Source organism: Podarcis melisellensis, assembly GCF_964234715.1.
Source record: "Podarcis melisellensis genome assembly, chromosome: 3".
Lineage (NCBI taxonomy): Eukaryota > Metazoa > Chordata > Lepidosauria > Squamata > Lacertidae > Podarcis > Podarcis melisellensis.
In genome coordinates, this window is record NC_138530.1 from 104,773,877 (window position 1) to 104,795,127 (window position 21,251).

The following is a 21,251-nucleotide window of genomic DNA, read 5'->3' on the forward strand; positions in this document are numbered from 1 at the left end:
GGGTCCCCATTCTGGATCAGAACCCCACTGTTGCTATTCCTTCCAGTCAAAAGTGGTGAATTAAAGCATGCTATTCTTTTTAAAAAAGCACGAACGATATTGCAGGTGATTTGGTCCTGTGACAACTGGTTTTGTTTTGCCACGATTACAGCTGCCATGGCAGTATTTCAGCAAGTCAGAACTGCCAGTTTTAAACATTCAGCTATCTAAGCAGATAGATAAAATGCCAAGTGATGTGTTTTCTGCAAAAACAGTAAGAGGAAAAAGATCACAGCTGGTTGGTTGGATACTTTTCACATGACATTAAAAAAAAAGAACACCCCAACCCCAAATCAAAGATAGTTTAGTTACAGTCATTCACACTTACAAAGTAGTTGGTAGATAATAATAATAATATATTTGTGGCTCAGAATTCAAAAGTTTTCACTGTAATTAAGTTAGACAATGCAGATAATTGGGGGGAAACCAGGGAGTTAGGATCATGTTCTAAAGACAATAACTGGAATATGCCTAATGTTTAGGAAAGGAAATGGGGAAAGGATGCTGTCTGACATGCAAAGCAGAGCTAGTTCTTGTTCAATATACTCTTCAAGCTTCTCTCTACAGCTTCATCTAATTCTTCTTCCAACTCTTCCTTCTTGGACATGGCCAATTTAGACTGGTAATCTTTTACTATTTGGTCTATGTAGGGTGCACTTTGAGTCCCATGTAGCATTAATGTCCACTCCTTGAGGACTCCCTTCTGAGGCAGGAGACCAACAAACCCAACTTCCAGAACCCAAGTACCCCTGGGGTCTTCTCCCCAAGAATGTGTTGTCATGAAAGGCCATTTGTCAAAGCCCACCTTGGAATCATCATCTCTGGGACGCCGACTCAGCAAAATGGATTTCGTCCCCATCGGGGATGTCATGTTGACATTCAAGTCCCCTCTTCTGGTAGAGTTCACTGTTATGACGGCCTGGACGTGTTCAAGGTAACGGACAAAGTTCTCCTTCCCCTCGCAAGCATCAGTCGTAAGAGTCAGAACCAACTTGCCACTGGATGGTATTTTCCTGGGATGAACAAATAAATGAATTGGTTTGGAATGCCACGTTTTTCATAGCACGTCTGTTTACCAGAGCATAGTCACTACGGCTTTGTGCATGAATACAGAAAGTATTGCAACAGGATCATTATTAACCAGAGAGTGCCACATTTCCATATAGCTAATCAGGCATAGGCAAACTCGGCCTTCCAGATGTTTGGGGACTACAACTCCCATCATCCCTAGCTAATAGGACCAGTGGTCAGGGATGATGGGAATTGTAGTCTCAAAACATCTGGAGGGCCGAGTTTGCCTATGCCTGGGTTAAATGTTGGTTTTTGAAGACTTCAAAACAGATGAGGTTATGTAATGAAAGGGAATATAATTCCTCCTCCCATACTACCTGCCCGTTGACTGTCTCACCAGAATGGTGCAGGGTCTAGTTATCTCTCGCTTGGACTACTGCAATGTGCTCTATGTGGAGCTACCTTTGAAGGTGACCCAGAAACTACAACTAATCCAGAATGCAGCAGCTAGACTGGTGATTGGGAGCAGCCGCCGAGACCTACACTGGCTCCCAGTACATTTCCAAGCAGAATTCAAAGTGTTAGTGCTGACCATTAAAGCCCTAAACGGCCTTGGTCCAGTATACCTGGAGGAGCGTCTCCACCCCCATCGTTCTACCCGGACACTGAGTCCGGTGCCAAGGACCTTCTGGCGGTTCCCTCGCTGCAAAAAGCCAAGTTACAGGGAACCAGGCAGAGGGCCTTCTCGGTAGTGGCACCCGCCCTGTGGAACGCCATCCCACCAGATGTCAAAGAGAAAAACAACTTTTAGAAGACATCTGAAGGCAGCCCTGTTTAGGGAAGCTTTTAATGTTTAATAGACTAATGTATTTTAATATTCTGTTGGAAACCGCCCAGGGTGGCTGGGGAAACCCAGTCAGATGGGCAGGGTATAAAAAATAAATTATTATTATTATATTATTATTATTACTGGGGCATGGCTCTTGCCAACCCCTAAAGTCATCCATGATTCCTATCCTTGACTTTGATTCAACCACACACCCTACACACACACATACTGTGGATGTGGGTGGGTGTCATCTCCGGAACAAGTTTTAACCCCATAGCCTAGCCTAGCACCATGGACCAAGTCTGGGTACAGTTGTGGGATTGTGTCAGTTGCCTGACTGGTTGTCAAAATGCTTGGGGGGTGTTTTGTAGGATAATTAATTTTGCCATTTGCTTTCTCAAGACTTACTTAATTTGTTTTCTTTTTTCTAGATATAGCACCCAAGGTGGCTAATCCAAAAAAGCAAGAAAACAGATATAGATGACTGATAGATGTGGGCCAATAAGGTAAAAAAACTTATTCAAATCAAACAGCAATAAAATACCAGAGAGAGAGAGAGCACATCAAAATATTTGAAGATGAGCCATAAATATATCAAGTCAGCTTGACAAGACTGAGCCATGATGGCAAAAGATGAGAGGCTATTTAATTCACCCTTAGTGCCTGGTGAGCACTGAAACCACCAAGGTGGCCTATTAAGACAAGCCTAGTTGCCTGTGCAATAGCTTTCCTTCTTCCCACTTAGGGAAAAACATTGCTTGTATGTTTTGTTGTCAATGATGTAATCACACAATCAAATTTGGTTTGAGACCTGGATCCATCATGTAACCATGCTTAATATATGATCCCTGATTGGTTGAGATCAGGATTCCCTGGTCCTGAATGGGGTAACTGTGCCCCTGAAGGACCAGGTGCACAGCCTGGGAGTCATTTTGGACTCACAGCTGTCCATGGAGGTGCAGGTTAATTCTGTGTCCAGGGCAGCTGGAAGTAGCCACCAAGACAATATAACACTGGTCCTACATTGGCTCCCAGTACAATTCCAAGCACAATTCAAAGTGTTAGTGCTGACCTTTAAAGTCCTAAACAGCATCAGCTCAGTATACCTGAAGAAGCGTCTCCACCCCCTTCGTTCAGCCTGGACACTGAGGTCCAGTGCTGAGGGTCTTCTGGCGGTTCCCTCCCTGTGAGAAGTGAGGTTACAGGGAACCAGGCAGAGGGCCTTCTCGGTAGTGGTGCCCACCCTGTGGAACACTCTCCCATCAGATGTCAAGGAAATAAACAACTATCTGACTTTTAGAAGACATCAGAAGGCTGCCCTGTTTAGCAAAGTTTTAAATGTTTGATGTTTTATTGCTTTTTAGTAATAATTAATAATAATAATAATAATAATAATAATAATAATAATAATAATATTCTGTTATTATTATTATTATTAAGAATATATTAATAATATTCTGTTGGGAGCTGCCCAGAGTGATTGGGGAAACCCAGCCAGATGCGTGGGGTATAAATAATACAGTGGTGCCCCGCTAGACGAATGCCTCGCAAGACGAAAAACCCGCAAGACGAAAGGGTTTTTCGGTTTTTGCGACGCTTCGCTAGACGATTTTCCCTATGGGCTTGCATCGCAAGACGAAAGCCCATAGGGAAATCTCGGGGACCTTTTTTTAAATGCTGGCGGTGGGGAGCAAAGCCTTCCCCCCCCCTCCGGACTTCAGAAGAGGTCCAGGAAGGCCGGCGGGGGCGAAAGGCTTTGCTCCCCACCGCCAGCATTTTAAAAGCGGTCCGGGATAGCAGGGAAGCGCTTCCCGCTATCCCGGACGGCTTTTGAAGGCAGGCAGGGGGGGCAAAGACTTTTGCCCCCCCTGCCTGCCTAACCGGGGGCTTTTAAATCGCCCCGGGACTGTCCGGGGCGATTTAAAAGCCCCCGGACGGCTTTTGAAGCCTCCCCCCCCGCCCGGCTTCGGGGCATCGTCCCGATGCCGGGCGGTGGGGCAGGAACGCCTCCCCCAGCCGCCCGGCATCGGGGCATCGTCCCGATGCCGGGCGGTGGGGCAGGAACGCCTCCCCCAGCCGCCCGGCTTCGGGGCATCGTCCCGATGCCGGGCGGTGGGGCAGGAAAGCCTCCCCCAGCCGCCCGGCATCGGAACGATGTCCCGAAGCCGGGCGGCCGGGCGGGAAAGCCTCCCCCCCGCCCGGCTTCGGGGCATCGTCCCGATGCCGGGCGGTGGGGCAGGAACGCCTCCCCCAGCCGCCCGGCATCGGGGCATCGTCCCGATGCCGGGCGGTGGGGCAGGAACGCCTCCCCCAGCCGCCCGGCTTCGGGGCATCGTCCCGATGCCGGGCGGTGGGGCAGGAAAGCCTCCCCCAGCCGCCCGGCATCGGAACGATGTCCCGAAGCCGGGCGGCCGGGCGGGAAAGCCTCCCCCCCCCGCCCGGCTTCGGGGCATCGTCCCGATGCCGGGCGGTGGGGCAGGAAAGCCTCCCCCAGCCGCCCGGCATCGGGGCATCGTCCCGATGCCGGGCGGTGGGGCAGGAACGCCTCCCCCAGCCGCCCGGCATCGGGGCATCGTCCCGATGCCGGGCGGTGGGGCAGGAAAGCCTCCCCCAGCCGCCCGGCATCGGAACGATGTCCCGAAGCCGGGCGGCCGGGCGGGAAAGCCTTTGTCCCCCCTGCCTGCCTTCCCAGGGGCTTTTAGATCGCCCCGGACAGCGGAGAAGTCCTCCGCTGTCCCGGGCGATTTTAAAATGCCGCCCGCCAGAAGAGGTCGGGGGAAGGCTTTTTCCATAGGAACGCATTAATTGATTTTCAATGCATTCCTATGGAAAACCGTGCATCGCAAGACGAAAAACTCGCAAGACGAAGAGACTTGCGGAACGAATTAATTTCGTCTTGCGAGGCACCACTGTAAATGATGATGATGATGATGCAGTAATGAAGTGGGAGGGAGGGGAGATACAGAGCAGCATCAGATCATAAAAAATAGCTGAGAACAGATGTGGGAAAATGAATGTAAAAAGGGAATATAAGCTTTCCCTCCCTCATGGGGGATATTTTCATCCTCTCTCCCATCTCACAAAATGGCACTCTTCACATCAGAAACAGAACCTCATGAAAACTCAGCACAACTCTAATTCTTACTGTCGTAAACTTAAGGGCACATCTTTAACAGTTCTTACTTTCACGATATACATGGAAACCTCTAATGAATTCTATATAGATAAAATAAAGTAGCATGCTAATCAAACTTTTGCAAACCATTAACCTCTTCATTCTAGAGCCAGATCTCTTTTATTTCCTATAAAGCACAACCACTTTGGGAAATAACACTGAAAAGGTGAATTGCAGCTGTTAGAGGCATAAATTGTCCATCATTAGGTTAGTATTTCAAATAACTCAATTGAACTTTAGCTGTTGCAGTCAATTAGCATTAATTGATTTGCTTGTTGACTCATTCTGTTTACTGCATGAGGATAATCAGAAAATAATTGGACTGCCTGGCCCTTAATTGGAGATTTAGCGAACACTGAGCGAACAAAATATTTAGTGCTGCGATGGTACAGCATTCAAACACCTTGTATGGCGTACTTTGAAGTGTTTTGGTGTTATCACCGTATGGCATAATAAATCAATGAAGGATCTAATAAGGTAGGCTCTGTGATCCCCTGGCCCCTGTAAAGGAGTTCCAGGGGCCCTAGGATGCATCAGATCCCCCCTCTGATGTAAAAGAGAGACCCCTCAGAGTGGGAGATCAACAGGTCCTCCCCCCACAACTGCAGAAACATCTGCAGCCGTGGCATTTGAGCCTGCCATGGGCCCCAAACCAGCACTAGTCCCAGGCAACTATTAGTTTATCACCACTGCTTAGCCACCCTGAGTGGTACATGCACACCAGATCAGGATGGAGATCTTTATATAAATGATGTCGCCAACATTTTGATTTACTGGGCTGGAAACACATACTGTTCCAGCTTGAAATGTTCAACTGTTTTATGGATTGGGTTAGCTCAGTATGTTCTTGTCCAGCTCAGAAAGCAAACTGAGCTTCTGGGCATGTGCTGTGAGCAATGAGCTCTGAGTCATGTAGTTTTCCATGTTGCCTCAGCACTCCATAGGGAGATCAGGTTCTTGACAAAATTTTCAGGCATAAGAAACAAATGGGCATGTTGTTTCCAAGGCACCTGTTGCTTTTACTGAGTGCTAAGATGTCCTGGAAAACTACATGTCCCTGGGGACTGGGGCACTGCAGTTTCAGTGCAAAGAGGAGAGGAGGCTCCACAGAAAGGCTTCACAGTTGTTGCTTCTGCTGCTACAGCCACTGTCACCATCAATTTAAAAGCTGCCCTTTGAAACTGATATGGCAGAAAGTATTAAAGACATAAAAGTATGAGGTGCATAAAATGTAATATTTGTATGCATTGTGTTTCAAAAAGAGGTTTGCGTTAGGCACGGGAGGTTTCACTCTGGCAAATGTGGAAGAAAAGGTTGGATGTTTCTGTTTCAACCCAGAAGCCCGAACTGCAAATCTGCAGAACAAGCAAGTTACTTAGGTACCAGAGAGAGGAAAGTTTTTGAACTGCATTAAGGGCTAAAAAGAAGACTACACTACTACTTTGTTTAAGAACAATGTGTTACTTTGTATATTTCAAATGTTTATATGTAACTATTTTAAAACTGTTTCCAGTAAAGCTTTGGAACTCATTCTTGTGGTGGAGAGCATTCATTTCTACTCGCATAAGGTCCAAATAAGGATTTCCAATGCAGCAACTCCAACAGACGGCAAGGAAGCCAGCAGTAGGTGGAGTCAGAGTCAACAACAGGAGAAACCAATTAATTCTAGTGTTGCCCAGATTTGCTGCTATTGCAAAGGCAAGTTCCTTCACTAAAATGCAACACACAACTCTTCTTCAAGAAGGAAACTGTCTTAAGTTTTGTGTACCACCTGACAACCCTGGTTTCATACCTGAAGAAAACTGTTATGTAACTCAAAACCTCGCTGCAATATCCACTCCTTTCAGAACAGCTAAAGGTGTCTTCTGAACCACTTTGGACAATATTTTCTTTCTCTGAGACAATATGGCAGGTAATCTTATACCTGTAAGTGACACAATCTGGCTGATTATAATGAGATTACCCCTGAACTGAACCCCTTATGTTTGTTATCACTTACTGAGGCTCTTGTATCGACCCACCGACACAGTGAAATCTTTCTGGAACCGTCTTCCAGTCTTTAGCCATCTTAACCATTGCCCCAGCATCAAGGACGCCATAGCCAAACAGGTGGTTGAATTCTAGGCCGACGCCGTTTCTTCGCCACTGGTGAACCTCGTCATGAAGTTGATTCCTTTTGGAGGTGAGCACTGTCAAATGCTGCATGTCTCTCCATGTCAGATCCAGGCTGCAAGAGAGCAATATGGTAAGAGATGATATCTCTAGGCAGCGGCTTAGGAAGGGGGGGGGAGGTCCGCCCCAGGTACCATCATGGAGGGGGGTGACAAATTATCAAGGAACAATTACTGCCCTACTAGGGCGGTTCATAAAAAAGGTCTTATCTTACTACACTAGGGATTATATAGCTATATATGAAATTTCATGCATATCAGTTAATATCTTGACCCTCCTCCACGAAAATAGCTGTTTACTTGGCCGTTTTCCTATGTCGTGAAGGCTGAAATTTCAATTCAGTGGAGCACTTACTGTTCCCAACCCTAAGCCTGTGGAAAGCCATCTAATTAGACTTTAATTTTATTTTGACATTTTTTTAGGAGGTACAGTGGTGCCCCGCAAGACGAATGCCTCGCAAGACGAAAAACCCGCTAGACGAAAGGGTTTTTCGTTTTGGAGGCGCTTCGCAAAACGAATTTCACTATGGGCTTGCTTCGCAAGAAGAAAGCCCATAGGGAAATCTCTGGGGACCTCTTTTAAATGCTAGCGGTGGGGAGCAAAGCCTTCCCCCCACTCCGGCCTTCAGAAGAGGTCCAGGAAGGCTGACGGGGGCCGAAAGGCTTTGCTCCCCACCGCCAGCATTTTAAAAGCAGTCCGGGATAGCAGGGAAGCGCTTCCCGCTATCCCGGATAGCTTTTGAAGGCAGGCGGGGAGGGGAGCAAAGACTTTTGCCCCCTGCCCGTCTTCAGAAGAGGTCCAGGACCTCTTCCGAACGCGGGCGGGGGGCAAAAGTCTTTGCTCCCCCCTGCCTGCCTTCCCGGGAGAGCGGAGAAATGCAGCACTGTGTTTCTCCGCTCTCCCGGGAAGGCAGGCGGGGGGGGGAGCAAAGACTTTCGCCCCCCGCCGGCCTTCAGAAGAGGTCGGGGGACAGACTGTCCCCGGACCTGGTCTGAAGGCGGTTTCCATAGGAACGCATTAATTGATTTTTAATGCATTCCTATGGGAAACTGTGCTTCGCAAAACGAAAAACTCGCAAGACGAAAAGACTTGCGGAACGAATTAATTTCGTCTTGCGAGGCACCACTGTAATTTAATTATTGTTTGATTTTATACCAGTGTTATGTATCTGATGTTAGCCACCCTGAGCCTGACTTCAACCGGGGGGGATATAAATAAAAGTTTATTATTATTATTATTATTATTATTAATTATTCCTGTGTGAGGAAATATGAAATAACGTAAAACAATTTTTGCAGGCAAAAAATAATAATCAATGGGGGGGGGGCAAGAAATTTTCCACACCAGGTACCACCTGACCTTCCTACGCCTCTGTCTCTAGGAAGGGCTTTTTAGCTCTCTTAACCACTGAAAAACTTCCAGAGAGCTGTCTGGAGAAGTCCAAAAGTAATATGTTATGTTTATGAGAATCACAGGTGTAATATGTTATATGTTTATGAGCATCACAGAGAGGTGAGCAAGCTTTGGAGATCATCAGATCTGCCTCTGAATATCTGCTGGCTCTCATATTTCCAGAAGGACAGCAGCCATTTGCTTTTGCATCCCAGAATACCTTGCTGCAACCTAAGGTCCTTTTTGCACCAAGCATAGCACTGTTCCATTATTACCAGCCATGGCATGAGCAGTGGGGCAGAGCTGATGAGTCACCCTCCCAACATGGACATGGCTGAGCTTTACTTAGATGTGACTAGGGTCAAGCAGGGGCTAGGTCAGGCCCCTGAGGTTGTACCAAGAGCAATGAGTTGGTGATGAAAAAGGGATGATCATTCCATCTGGTAAGCTGAATTTCATGCCTTGACGGAACAATTGACATTGTGCGACATTGAATTCAACATCATGCTATGATTTATTGCTTTTTAAAAATGGTAAATGACCCCTGTACGGTTAAGTCCAGTCAAAGGTGACTATGGGGTTGCGGCACTCATCTTGCTTTCAGGCTGAGGGAGCTGGTGTTTTTCTATAGACAGGTCATGTGGCCAGCATGACTAAACTGCTTCTGGCGCAACGGGACACCATGATGGAAACCAAAGTGCACGGAAATCCTGTTTCCCTTCCTGCCACAGCAGTACCTATTTATCTACTTGCACTGGTGTGCTTTCGAATTGCTAGGTTGGCAGGAGCTGGGACAGAGCAGCAGGAGCCGAGCAAATTTGAACTGCTGACCTTCCGATCGGAAAGCCCAAGAGGCTCAACGGTTTAGACCGCAGTACCATCCGCATCCCTGCACATCATGCTATGATACACATTCCAGCAGGACAAGCATTTCAGCTTTAATAATGGAAATTTGCATTTATTTATATGCATCATCAACATATGCAAATTTCATGCAAATCTGTGCTGTCTGGTTTGATGATGCATAAATGGCCAGGGGAAAAAGAGCAACAGAAGATGGTTAGGGAGATGCTGAGCGCATTTACATTAGTAAAATTACCTATTCAAGAAGAAATCATTTAATGTAATATGGAATTTTGCGTTTTGGCTCATGCAAGCTTAAGAGGTTTGTTTATAGCCATAAATAGGAGTAATTTAAATTTGTAACAGTATAATTGATGGCTGTTTTCACTCACTTTGCCTCCAGTGCCAGTGCAAACACTCCCGCAGCCTCTGGTGCAGCTGCAGATGTTCCAGAGTGGCGCAGTGTACAGTTGCCATATAAATCTGTCGTAGCCTGCAACAAGAATATAGAAAAATTAACCTGGGGGAGGGAGAACATTCCATTCTCCTACAAGCTGGATAGGCAGCTGAAAATGGTATGAAATATTTTTGCTTAAAAGGGGGATTATTTTAATATACTTCAGTTCTTTTCATTTACTGAACAGCAGCAGACAGTTAAAGTATTTAAAAAATAATAATAGGAAAATGTAATTAACCAGTAAATACTAACTTTGTTTCAGATTCATTCACCAGTTATTCAAAATTCAGTTAGATTATTTGTTTAATAACAGAGAAACAGAGGCTCCCACTAGGAGACTAGAGGGAGGGGAGGCCATGTTTGCTCATTTCCCTTTTCCCCTGAAGACAGTTCCAGAGGGTCCCCCAACGCAATATGAACTCTGGATCCAACCCATCAGGAGCCAACCTAGGGCTATCAATTTCTTTTGGCTCGCCGTCGTAGAAGGCTGAGAAGTTTTGTGTAACACAGTCACTAAAGGTTGACTAAGCCACAATCATCAACAACAACAACAACAATTTATTACGTATACCCTGCCCATCTGGCTGGGTTTCCCTAGCCACTCTGGGCAGCTCCCAACAAAATATGACACAGAATAAAACTTCAAACATTAAAAACTTCCCTAAACAGGGCTGCCTTCAGATCACTTCTAAAAGTCAGATACAGTAATTGTTTATTTCCTTGACATCTGATGGGAGGGCATACTGGGAGCCAATGTAGGTCTTTCGGGACTGGTGTTATGTGGTCCCAGCAGCCACTCCCAATCACCAGTCTAGCTGCTGCGTTCTGGATTAGTTGCAGTTTCCAGGTCACCTTCAAAGGTAGCCCCGCATAGAGCGCATTGCAGTAGTCCAAGCAAGAGATAACTACAGCATGCACCACTCTAGCAAGACAGTCTGCGGGCAGGTAGGGTCTCAGCCTGCGTACCAGATGGAGCTGGTAGACAGCTGCCCTGGACACAGAACGGACCTGCGCCTCCATGTATAGCTGTGAGTCCAAAATGACTTCCAGGCTGCACACCTGGTCCTTCAGGGGCACAGTTACCCCATTTAGGACCAGGGAGTCCTCCACACCAGCCCACCACTTGTCCCCCCAAAACAGTATTTCTGTCTTGTCAGGATTCAACCTCAACCTGTTAGCCACCATCCATCCTCCAACCGCCAATTTGATGGTCTGGATGCCACCTCAAGCTGTATTTCAGGAATAATGGAAACGAAACATTTCAAATTCCTCCTTGCAGCTGCACAGGAAGGCAGGAGGCATGCTGCAGCTTCTTCATGTCATGCTAAGCTATGGTTTCTATGATTTTAATGATTGATTGATTGATTGATTGATTGATTGGATTTCTATACCACCCTTCATCCAAGGATTACAGGGTGGTTTTCAATATAAAACACAAAAATACATACCATAGTAACAAACAAAAAACAATAACTCCCTGCTCCCACAGTTTAAAAGGCTAAACGTGGCCAAAGCATACCTTTCCTGGCCAGTTTTCCTATAATGAGTCAGTTTTGCAATGATCATAAAAGCAACATAGGCCCAGTCTTCTTAGGACCATGTCAATGAAAACATTTTTAGGTACACCAGTTACCATGGGATTATCACTGAAGGCTGATCCCAATGAAGATTTTTTTGGTGGCTGGGCAAAAAGATTGAAAATTGGTTTCACCGGATAATGAACTCGAACTCATTGTGTTTTCTGTTTTGTTTTTAAGGTGCTTCCAAATCAGAATTCACTGGGTCCTTTTGAAAATATGGTTTGCTGCTACATGGTGAAGTCTGAACAATGGTAAACTGAACAAGACAGGGATATAACTTGATACAAAATATACCAAGAAGTTTGTCTATCTTAGGGCAGACCTACACAGCTGTTTCAAAACCACTTTTCTCTCCAGTTCCTCCAAGCGTTAAATATCTGCTCTAGTCATTAGATGCTTGCAGGGAAGATTTAGCAAGGCTCAGCTGGTCAAAAGATGTAGAGGGGTGTTTCTTCTTAGAAAGGAAGACCCCTTAATGTTGTGAAAAGACAACACTACAATTTGTGATTTCTCTACTCACCACGCCAGCTTCGGGATTTCTCTTCCTCCCATTGCTAAAAGTAGAAGCCAAGGTTGAGGAGCAGCTTTCATCATACAAAGCCGTCCGGCCGTCGTTAATAGCCGAATTGATGGAGATGGTCCACATGCTTGATGCATAACCGTCACAGTTGCAGTCATCGTAGCTTCCTCCATCTCCAGAGGCCCACACATAGATGCTTCCCTTGCCGCCTCGGCCCTGTGGGAAAGGGGAACTCAGACTTGTCAGGTTCAGGCTATATACATAGGCTCATGTTATTGTGGAGCAATATTGTGGACACAGGTGGCGCTGTGGTCTAAACTACTGAGCCTCTTGGGCTTGCCGATCAGAAGGTTGGCAGTTTGAATCGCCACAATGAGCTTCCATTGCTCTGCCCCAGCTCCTATCACTTTCAGTTCAGCAGTGCATTAACATTCCCGATGGGTCTCTCTTGCTCAGCCCATTTCAGTTGCGTGGCAAGTTCCCGCCTCCCCCCAATGGAAATAAAGACACGTGACAACATTGATTTGGTTAATGGGCTAAAATTGGCCACAACTTTATTGCTTACAGGTAAGAGCGGCATTGGCTTAGGCATTGGTCCTATCCAACTATCCAGCTTCAGCTGTTTGCATGAAGACCGGGAAGGGTTAACACCAGCAGGGGGAGCCCTGCTGATGCACATCAACTAGGTACTCCCCCGGGGTCACCGCTCAGGGGTATGCTTTAGGCCCTGACCTCCATAGGCTTCAGATGAGGCAACACCCCCCGGAATCCTTTATCGGACTACCCTTCAGTAAATGGGGGAGGTGATAGCGCTCCCCACCACCACCACATCTGCATAACAATACCCCTACCAATGCCTAACCACCAAAACCCAAGGAGTTGTGACGCTTTGCTATGAGGTAGGCGAAAAACCAAATGGCCGGTGCCAATTTGCCAAGTGGAAAAAATTCCTACCAGGACCCTTAACAGCGACTAACCAAGGTCCATAGCAAGGTCAAAGAGAAACCTTAAAGGGTGGGTGGGTGGGTGGGAAACAACAGCAGCTGCGCAGGCAAAAGAGGGAGATCCCGGGGCTGCGCTTGCCTTAAGTGAGGCAAGCCACACACCCCGAGCCAGCCGATTGGCTGACTCAGGGGATGACGCAGCCCGAGGATTCCCCTGATCACGGGGGGCTGGAAACAGCCTCCGCGTGCGAGATTGGGGGCATGAAGCCCGCAACCCCACCTCCTCCTTATGTCGGAAGTGGCTTTCTCATTATTAACATGGGGAACGGCAGATAAATTCACAGCTACCCAAAGTGACGCATGTATTGAGTCCTACACACCTTTCTTTGGGGCAATTATTTTGTGCTCAGGATGTTCCCCTTTAAATCTCTATTTTCTCAGTACACAAAAGAATTTCCCAGCAGTTAGTAAGACATGAGAGAGAATCGATTCCAGGGATAATAAGAACAGAGCCAGTGTTTAGTTGTGACGGACACAAGTCCACTTAACCTGCTCTGCCCTTTGGTTATCTGGCAGTCAGGCGCAATTGGAGAGTTTATGCTCGAAAGCGTCCCTGGTTTGTTAAGAAGGCTGAGTAGCTTTGACACACATATGTCTCTTTTGAGAAAGAAAAGAGATATGATAAAGCAACTCTACAATAGACCAGGAGTGGGGAACTGGATCTGGCTGCCCACCTATCAGAAAACTGACATCACGCTGATGTTTGATGGCTCATTTTCATCCGCACCTTGAAATTCAACCGTGTTGGGTGAGTGACGCTTTGAAGCCGTGACAATCAGCCGTGACAATCAGGCTTCACAGTCCAACTGACAGCTCTCTGCAAGCACTGATGATCAGCTGTAACTAAGCCTGCAGCCAGAAGTTCCCCAGTGTTGCAATAGACAAAAATGATGGGGCTCTTTAAACAGGGAAGGGTGGGACAGAGAGAGATCAGAAGAGCGGTAGGATCACCTAGCCAGAAATAATTTCTGTGTCCTATCAAAGGCTGCTTTGGGCAGATCACCATCATAGACTGAGGGTCTAATGAGGCAAGATGCCCATTCACACAATCAGCAATTGTTACGACCCAAATAAACCATCAAATATTTCAGACTATTTAAATTTAATAATAATAATAAAAAAATAATAGGTTCCGGTTCAATACCACAGCCTGGAGGATGATGGAAGCATTCAAATTGATCAAATATACATTCCCATGTACCACCGACTGCTCCCGAAGTGTCCTAACTTGATGTATGTCTGAACATATATTGAATGAAAAAGCACATACTCGTTTTTTTAAAATCTTAGATCAGGTATGGTCAAAAACTCTGGAAAAATAAGAAAAGTTCATCGACATACAATCATGCCTGGAATGTATACGTGTGTGTGTGTGTGTGTGTGTGTGTGTGTGTGTGTTTCTCAACTTCATAGGTTTTTGGTGGGTGGGCAATAAGCCAATATTATAATAGGCCCCTTGCAAGAGCTCCTCTGGATTCTAACTAAGAAGCTGTGCAAAAGGGAATCAAAACCTAATTCTGATTTGAAATTGCAAATGGAAGATAAAAAGCTCCTGCTGTTTTTTTCTTTATAATGGCAACATAAAGCATCTGGATCATTTTTATACAATTGTAGGGATGTGATCTGAGTGTGTGAGGAAATAGAGCACACTGCTTATACAATGATAAGAGCTTCTAATTTGTCGAGGCTCCTCTGAATAAAGCATATATATATATATATATATATATATATGCTTTCGTAGATTTTCACGGGTACAGGAATGCAGGTTTTGGTGTCCTCGGGTGTCTTCCCGTGTAAAAGTTGGGGTGTCTAGGCGACGTTTCGACGAGGTCTCACTCGTCATCTTCAGGCTGGTGCTTTCGGCTTCTTGTTACTGGAACAGAGCAGGATCTCAGTGTTTGAGTTCCTATAAATACTGTTGAGGGGGTGTGGTGTATAGCCTCCAATGTTCTGGGCAGAGAGGAAGTTCCCAGGCTAGTGTGCCTTTTCTTCTTTTGTTCCTTAATTACTTGAGGGATATCCTGAGTGATTTCTTGAGTGATATCCTGAGTACCACTTAGGTGGGTCATTAGGTGTGGATTAGTTGCTAAAGTCTTTGTGTCTTGACCTCTTGAACTTTGTGAAGAGTTTTTCTGAGAAGATGGCTGTACTGCACTTAGTTGTGCTCTGGCTTGGCTTCGTGTATAGGGGCGAGCTGTGGTTTTGTGGCTTGTGTCAGCCAGATCTGTGTAGGGATTGCAGGGGGGTGCAGCATCCGGAGGTGCCTCCATGGTTTGGCTACTGGATGGTGTCTGTAATTTATCTGTGGAGAGGGTCTGGGTTTGGGTCTGGTGTGGTTGATTGGTGATGGCGTTCTGTGTGCCTCTGGATCTGGTGTCAGTTTTTGTGGGGAGGGCTAATTTCCAGATGTCTGGCAAGCGGGATGTGTCGTCACGCTTGTTCATGTTGTGAGGGTGTTTCCTATCTCGATGGCTTCCATGATTATTCTCTTGTGGTGATGTTCCATGTTAAAGAGCAATTTGGAATCTGCAAAATTAATTTCGTGTCCTGTTTCTTTCATGTGTTGGAAAAGAGAGGAAGTTTTTTCTTCTTTTTTGACGGCATTCTTGTGTTCTGCGATACGTGCATTTATTCGTCTGTTTGTTTGTCCAATGTACGTGGCTGGGCAGACTTTGCAGGGTATTTCATAGACCCCTTGGTTTTCCAACTGGATTTTATCCTTGGGGTTTCTGAGGATATTGGCTATTTTTTGGTTGGTGCAAAAGGCTGTTTTGATATTGTGTTTATGGAGGATTTTGCTAATTTTATCTGTAGTGCCCTTGATATAAGGAAGGAGGGCCATGCCATTGTTTTCTTCTGTGTCTTGGTTTTTGGGGGGTGTTTCTTTTTGGATTAGCTTCGTAACCCTGTTTTGCTGGTATCCATTGGCAATTAACACATTTGAGAGATTCTGTAACTCAGTTGTCAAGTGGTCTTTGTCAGCCAGGCGTTTGGTTCTGGAGATGAGAGTCTTGGCTACGGAGTTTATTTGTGCAGGGTGGTGGTGTGATTGTGCATGTAAGTAGCGGTTGGTGTGTGTTTTTTTCCGGTAGATAGTGTGTCCTAGGGAGCCATCCGGTTTTTTGTAGATTAGGACGTCAAGGAAGGGAAGTTGGTTGTTGGCTTCTATTTCCATAGTGAATTGTTTGGAGGCTATACACCACACCCCCTCAACAGTATTTATAGGAACTCAAACACTGAGATCCTGCTCTGTTCCAGTAACAAGAAGCCGAAAGCACCAGCCTGAAGATGACGAGTGAGACCTCGTCGAAACGTCGCCTAGACACCCCAACTTTTACACGGGAAGACACCCGAGGACACCAAAACCTGCATATATATATATATATATATATATATATATATATATATATATATATATGAAACTACGTACTCATTCTTGGTGCCTCTTGTTGGACTCAGAAACATTCCATCTTATGTATCAAAACCAACTGATACAGATTCATTGGGTCAGATTTAAGAGCTGGATGGCAGAAACAAGAGCAATTGGTGGCCCAGACTTGCCAGCATTTGATCTGTATTAACACTTGCCAATAGTGCAAGTAAGGTGAAAGTGGAGAGGAGAAATGCAAAATAACCTAATTTAACAGATCTTCTGGAACAGGAACTGTATGTAAAGATGCAAGGTGAAAACTTCCAAATTGAGAGATGTGCTAGTCCAGGAGTGGCCAACTCCCAAGAGACTATGATCTCCTCATAGAGTTAAAAACTGGAGGGTTCAGGTCAAAGTTGTAGCCTCTTTGGGGGGGAGTCAGTGATCTACCGGTCATCTATCACAGATGTCCAGTGATCTACAGGTAGATCACGATCTACCTGTTGGACGTGCCTGTGCATAAACTTTGCAAAGGGAGGGGTTCTAAGACCTGTTGCCATCCAATCAATAATGGCCAACATTCACAAAGAAGCTGCCCTTCACTCACTGAAGACACTGAGGTAACACTTATAAGAAGGTCTGATCAAAGAGTAAAGATATAGATATATGAGATATAAATGGGAATGCAATCACAATTCCAGCTGTAACAGCACACCTGGGATGTCAACAATCACCAATAAGGTAAATGAAGGATCCTAAAATGGGAGAGAAATACAAGGTGTGACTGGAAAGCTGGGTGAATGGTCACAGAAATCGGACAGCAATAATTATTTGAACATACCAACAGCATCGGAAACCAACAAAATGCTCACAATTGGGGAAGGACATAAAGCTGTAATTCGAAAGACAGTGTATGAGTGGTTTAAGCATTTCTGTGAGGGACGGCAAACCATCGAAGATGACTCTGGGTCTGGCAGAGCAGACCATCAACGAGCAGAACGGCGGCAAATGCCGACAAAGTTCATGAGTTATTGATGTGGAAGAATTGCATATTCTGCGTGAAATCGTCACTGAGGTTACTAAGTTGACCCACCCTCCATATTCTCCCAATTTGGCCCCACCGGATTTCTTTCTTTTTCCAAAACTGAAATCTGCACTGAAAGGGCATGACTTTTCCAACATTTCACACGTCCAAGCTGCTGTGATGAGGGAACCAAAAGCAGTACAAAAAGAGGACTTCTCCAGAAGTTTCCAACAGTTCTACAAACGTTGTCAACCATGCATTGTATCAGAGGGGGCCTACTTTGAAGGCCTGTAAAGCATGGGTATGCAAACTAAGGCCCAGGGGCTGGATCTGGCTCAATCACCTTCTAAATCCAGCCCACGGACGGTCTGGGAATCTGCGTGTTTTTACATGAGTAGAATGTGTGCTTTTATTTAAAATGCATCTCTGGGTTATTTGTGGGGCATAAGAATTCGTTCATTTTTTCCCCTTCAAAATATAGTCCGGCTCCCCACAAGGTCTGAGGGACAGTGGACCGGCCCCCTGCTGAAAAAGTTTTCTGACCCCTGCTGTAAAGCGTGTATGTTCAAATATTTCTCGCTGTCCGATTTCTGTGACCATTCACCAGACTTTCTGGTCACACCTTGCATTAGGCTGCCGCTGGACTTGAAACATATATGAATAATCTTGGGTTGACATGCAGAGAAGCTGCATTGAGTTCAACGACACTTACTCCCAGGTGAGTGGGTTTAGAACTGCTGTCTGAATTCATTTTAATCTTAGCTTCTTGGTGACTTAATCAGTGACTTGCATAGTTCTATGACATTGCTACTCGTATTTCCCAACTGCATTTTTGTTCACCTTTAACAATGACAAATCCAGTTGCTCATAACTGCGGCTAAAGGAAAATGAGAACAGCCATTAATTTTTTTAGCACCTGGGTTTTTCCTTCCACTGGAGAACCCAATTACAATGCCTTGATTAGAACATAAATTCTTAATACTTCCCTCCAGGCAATTTCCACCTTTGCAGAATTTTTTGTGCCTTAGGCACAGCCATCGTACTGAGGCAATATAATATTCACTGGCAATGCAGGAAGGAAGGTACAGATGACATAATGCAAATTGTGATGAAGTTCAGACCACAGCCTTAGTAAAAAAAAAGTTTGATCTTTTTCCAAGAGTGACTTCTTTTTGAAAAACCTGCTGATATAAAAAGCCAACCACACACACACAGCAATTGGCTGGTTGAGAAGTTTTCTCCTTTAAACAAGGATAAGTTGAAACTGTATAAACACTGTTCATGAAGCCACAAATATATAAACCAAGACAATATAAGCAAGTTCAAAGATCTTGGGTGTAACGTTAAAATGGAAACAAAGTTGAAGAATCATCATACTTCCAAGGCATGATTATCTTCATTCTTACAGAGCATCCTCCCCTAACTTGGTGTCCTATAGATGTTTTAGATCAGGCATAGGCAAATTCAGCCCTCCAGATGTTTTGGGACTACAACTCCCATCATCCCTAGCTAACAGGACCAGTGGTCAGGGATGATGGGAATTGTAGTTCCAAAACATCTGGAGGGCTGGGTTTGCCTATGTCTGTTTTAGATCACAACACCCAGGAATGATGGGAGCTGTCCAAAATATCTGGAGCACAACTTGGCTGAACCTTGGCTTCTTCTGTGCCCCTTCTCGAATACTGAAAAGTATTATTTTCAATTTAGCAGTGCATTAACATTCCCAATGTGCTTCTCTTGCTCAGCCAACATTTCAGTTCTCATTATTTATTCATGAGTAGTCACCTTTGTATATTAAATTCAAGCTCTGGTTGGCAAAGGAAGAGTCCCCAATGTTTATTCACCTTGGAGTTATATTAAAGATTCATGATATTTCTGTAGAATAATTACTTTCCTATTCTGAAAATAGTCCTAATTGGATTTATATTATGCATGTAACAGAGATCTCAACTATGCAGAGAGGGAGAAAGAAAGAGGGGGGAATTACATAAAATTAGAATGTGAAGGGATACGGTTCTTAAAATAATAATAAACTTCATAAAAAAAATACACTACTTCTAAAGTGTGCAAAAAAGACTTGTTTTCAATTATTTTTCTTCTCCAAGGATGCTAAGTGAACTCACCAAAGCTAGGATGCTACGTGAATCCACCAAAGCTAGATTCCAAAAAAAGAATGGACTATTTTTTATCTTATGCAGACAAACATATTCAACATCATACATAGATGGTAAGGTATAGATCTAAGAAGTTGTGGGATTATCCAAAGGTCTACCTAGTCCAGCAATCTACTCCCAAATGAGGCCAACCAGATGATTTAGGGAATCCTACAAACGGATGGCATTTGTCCTCCGTCCTGCCTCCCCCCCCCAGCAGCTGTTATTTATCAGCCTACTGTATCCTTTACTGTCAGGGAACTACCATCAGCTCAAAGGAGAGAGATAGAGGGGGAGTTGTGTTACAAGGAGCCTCCAAAAATCTTGTGAAGCAATTCCTCTTCCGGCGAGGAGATAAGTCCCACCTCCAGTGGAGAAGAGGTGCAAGGACCAGAGGATGCTAGTAAGAGCCTTAACACCGCACCTGAGCAAGCCGGAGAGGAGGGAAGCACACCCCTGCCCTCGCCCATCATGCGCAGTAGCTTGAGGCACAGGGAGGAGCAGAAAAGGCTGGGGGTGACGAAACTTTTATGTTGGGGGAGGTACAAAAACAGACCACTCCCGGATTCTGCTAGCAATTGAGCCAGACATAAACTTATGATGCTCTTCACTGTAAATAAAGGTAAAGGGATCCCTGACCATTAGGTCCAGTCGTGACCGACTCTGGGGTTGCGGTGCTCATCTCGCTTTATTGGCCGAGGGAGCCAGCGTACAGCTTCCGGGTCATGTGGCCAGCATGACTAAGCCACTCCTGGCGAACCAGAGCAGCACACGGAAACACTGTTTACCTTCCCACCAGTAAAAGGTAAAGGTAAAGGTACCCCTGCCCATACGGGCCAGTCGTATCCGACTCTAGGGTTGTGCGCCCATCTCACTTAAGAGGCCGGGGGCCAGCGCTGTCCGGAGACACTTCCGGGTCACGTGGCCAGCGTGACGAAGCTGCTCTGGCGAACCGGCACCAGCGCAGCATACGGAAACACTGTTTACCTTCCCGCTATAAAGCGGTACCTATTTATCTACTTGCACTTAGGGGTGCTTTCAAACTGCTAGGTTCCCACCAGAGCAGTACCTATTTATCTACTTGCACTTTGACGTGCTTTCGAACTGCTAGGTGGGCAGGAGCAGGGATGGAGCAATGGGAGCTCACCCGTCGCGGAGATTCGAACCGCCGACCTTCCGATCGGCAAGTCCTAGGCTCTGTGGTTTAACCCACAGCGCCACCCACATCCCTCACCAAAGAGTTTGCACCAAAGTAAAAGACAGGTCGGAGACCTGCCTAGTTACTCTCGAGCAACCGCAACAGCCATCTGACATTTACATATAGAGTTCTCTAGGTTTCCCGTTCCCTCCTGTTCTCTGAGAGCATAAACAAGCATGCAGAGGGAAGTGATGCAGTTGACATAGTGTACTCAGACTTTCAACAAGGTACCTCACCAACGACTCCTGAGTAAGCTTAACAGGAATGGAGGAAGAGGAGAGGAATTAGTTAAGCAGCAGGGAGCAGAGGGGAGGAATAAATGGAGAGTTATCCAAATGGAGAGATGAAGAAAGTGAAGCCCCTCAAGGACTGGTATTTGGCTTTTTAATTGGGTGAGCAGTGAGGTGGGCAGGTTTGCTGAGAATACCAAATTGTTCAGAGTCACAAAGAAATCACAATGAGAGATTGTGAAGAGTCCCAGTGG

General features: G+C 45.6%; 1 protein-coding gene across 1 annotated transcript in view; it reads right to left on the minus strand.

Moving 5' to 3' along the window:
- Nucleotides 1-374: 374 nt before the first annotated feature.
- PCSK2 (proprotein convertase subtilisin/kexin type 2) overlaps nt 375-21,251 on the minus strand; it is a 124,472-nt gene continuing 103,595 nt past the window's right edge. The window contains exons 9-12 of the mRNA XM_081906257.1: nt 12,019-12,234; nt 9,854-9,954; nt 7,054-7,281; nt 375-1,052 (exon numbers count right to left, since the gene is read on the minus strand). Coding sequence (XP_081762383.1) covers nt 566-1,052; nt 7,054-7,281; nt 9,854-9,954; nt 12,019-12,234 — 1,032 coding nt within the window. The 3' untranslated portion in view covers nt 375-565. The remainder of the gene's footprint in view (nt 1,053-7,053; nt 7,282-9,853; nt 9,955-12,018; nt 12,235-21,251) is intronic.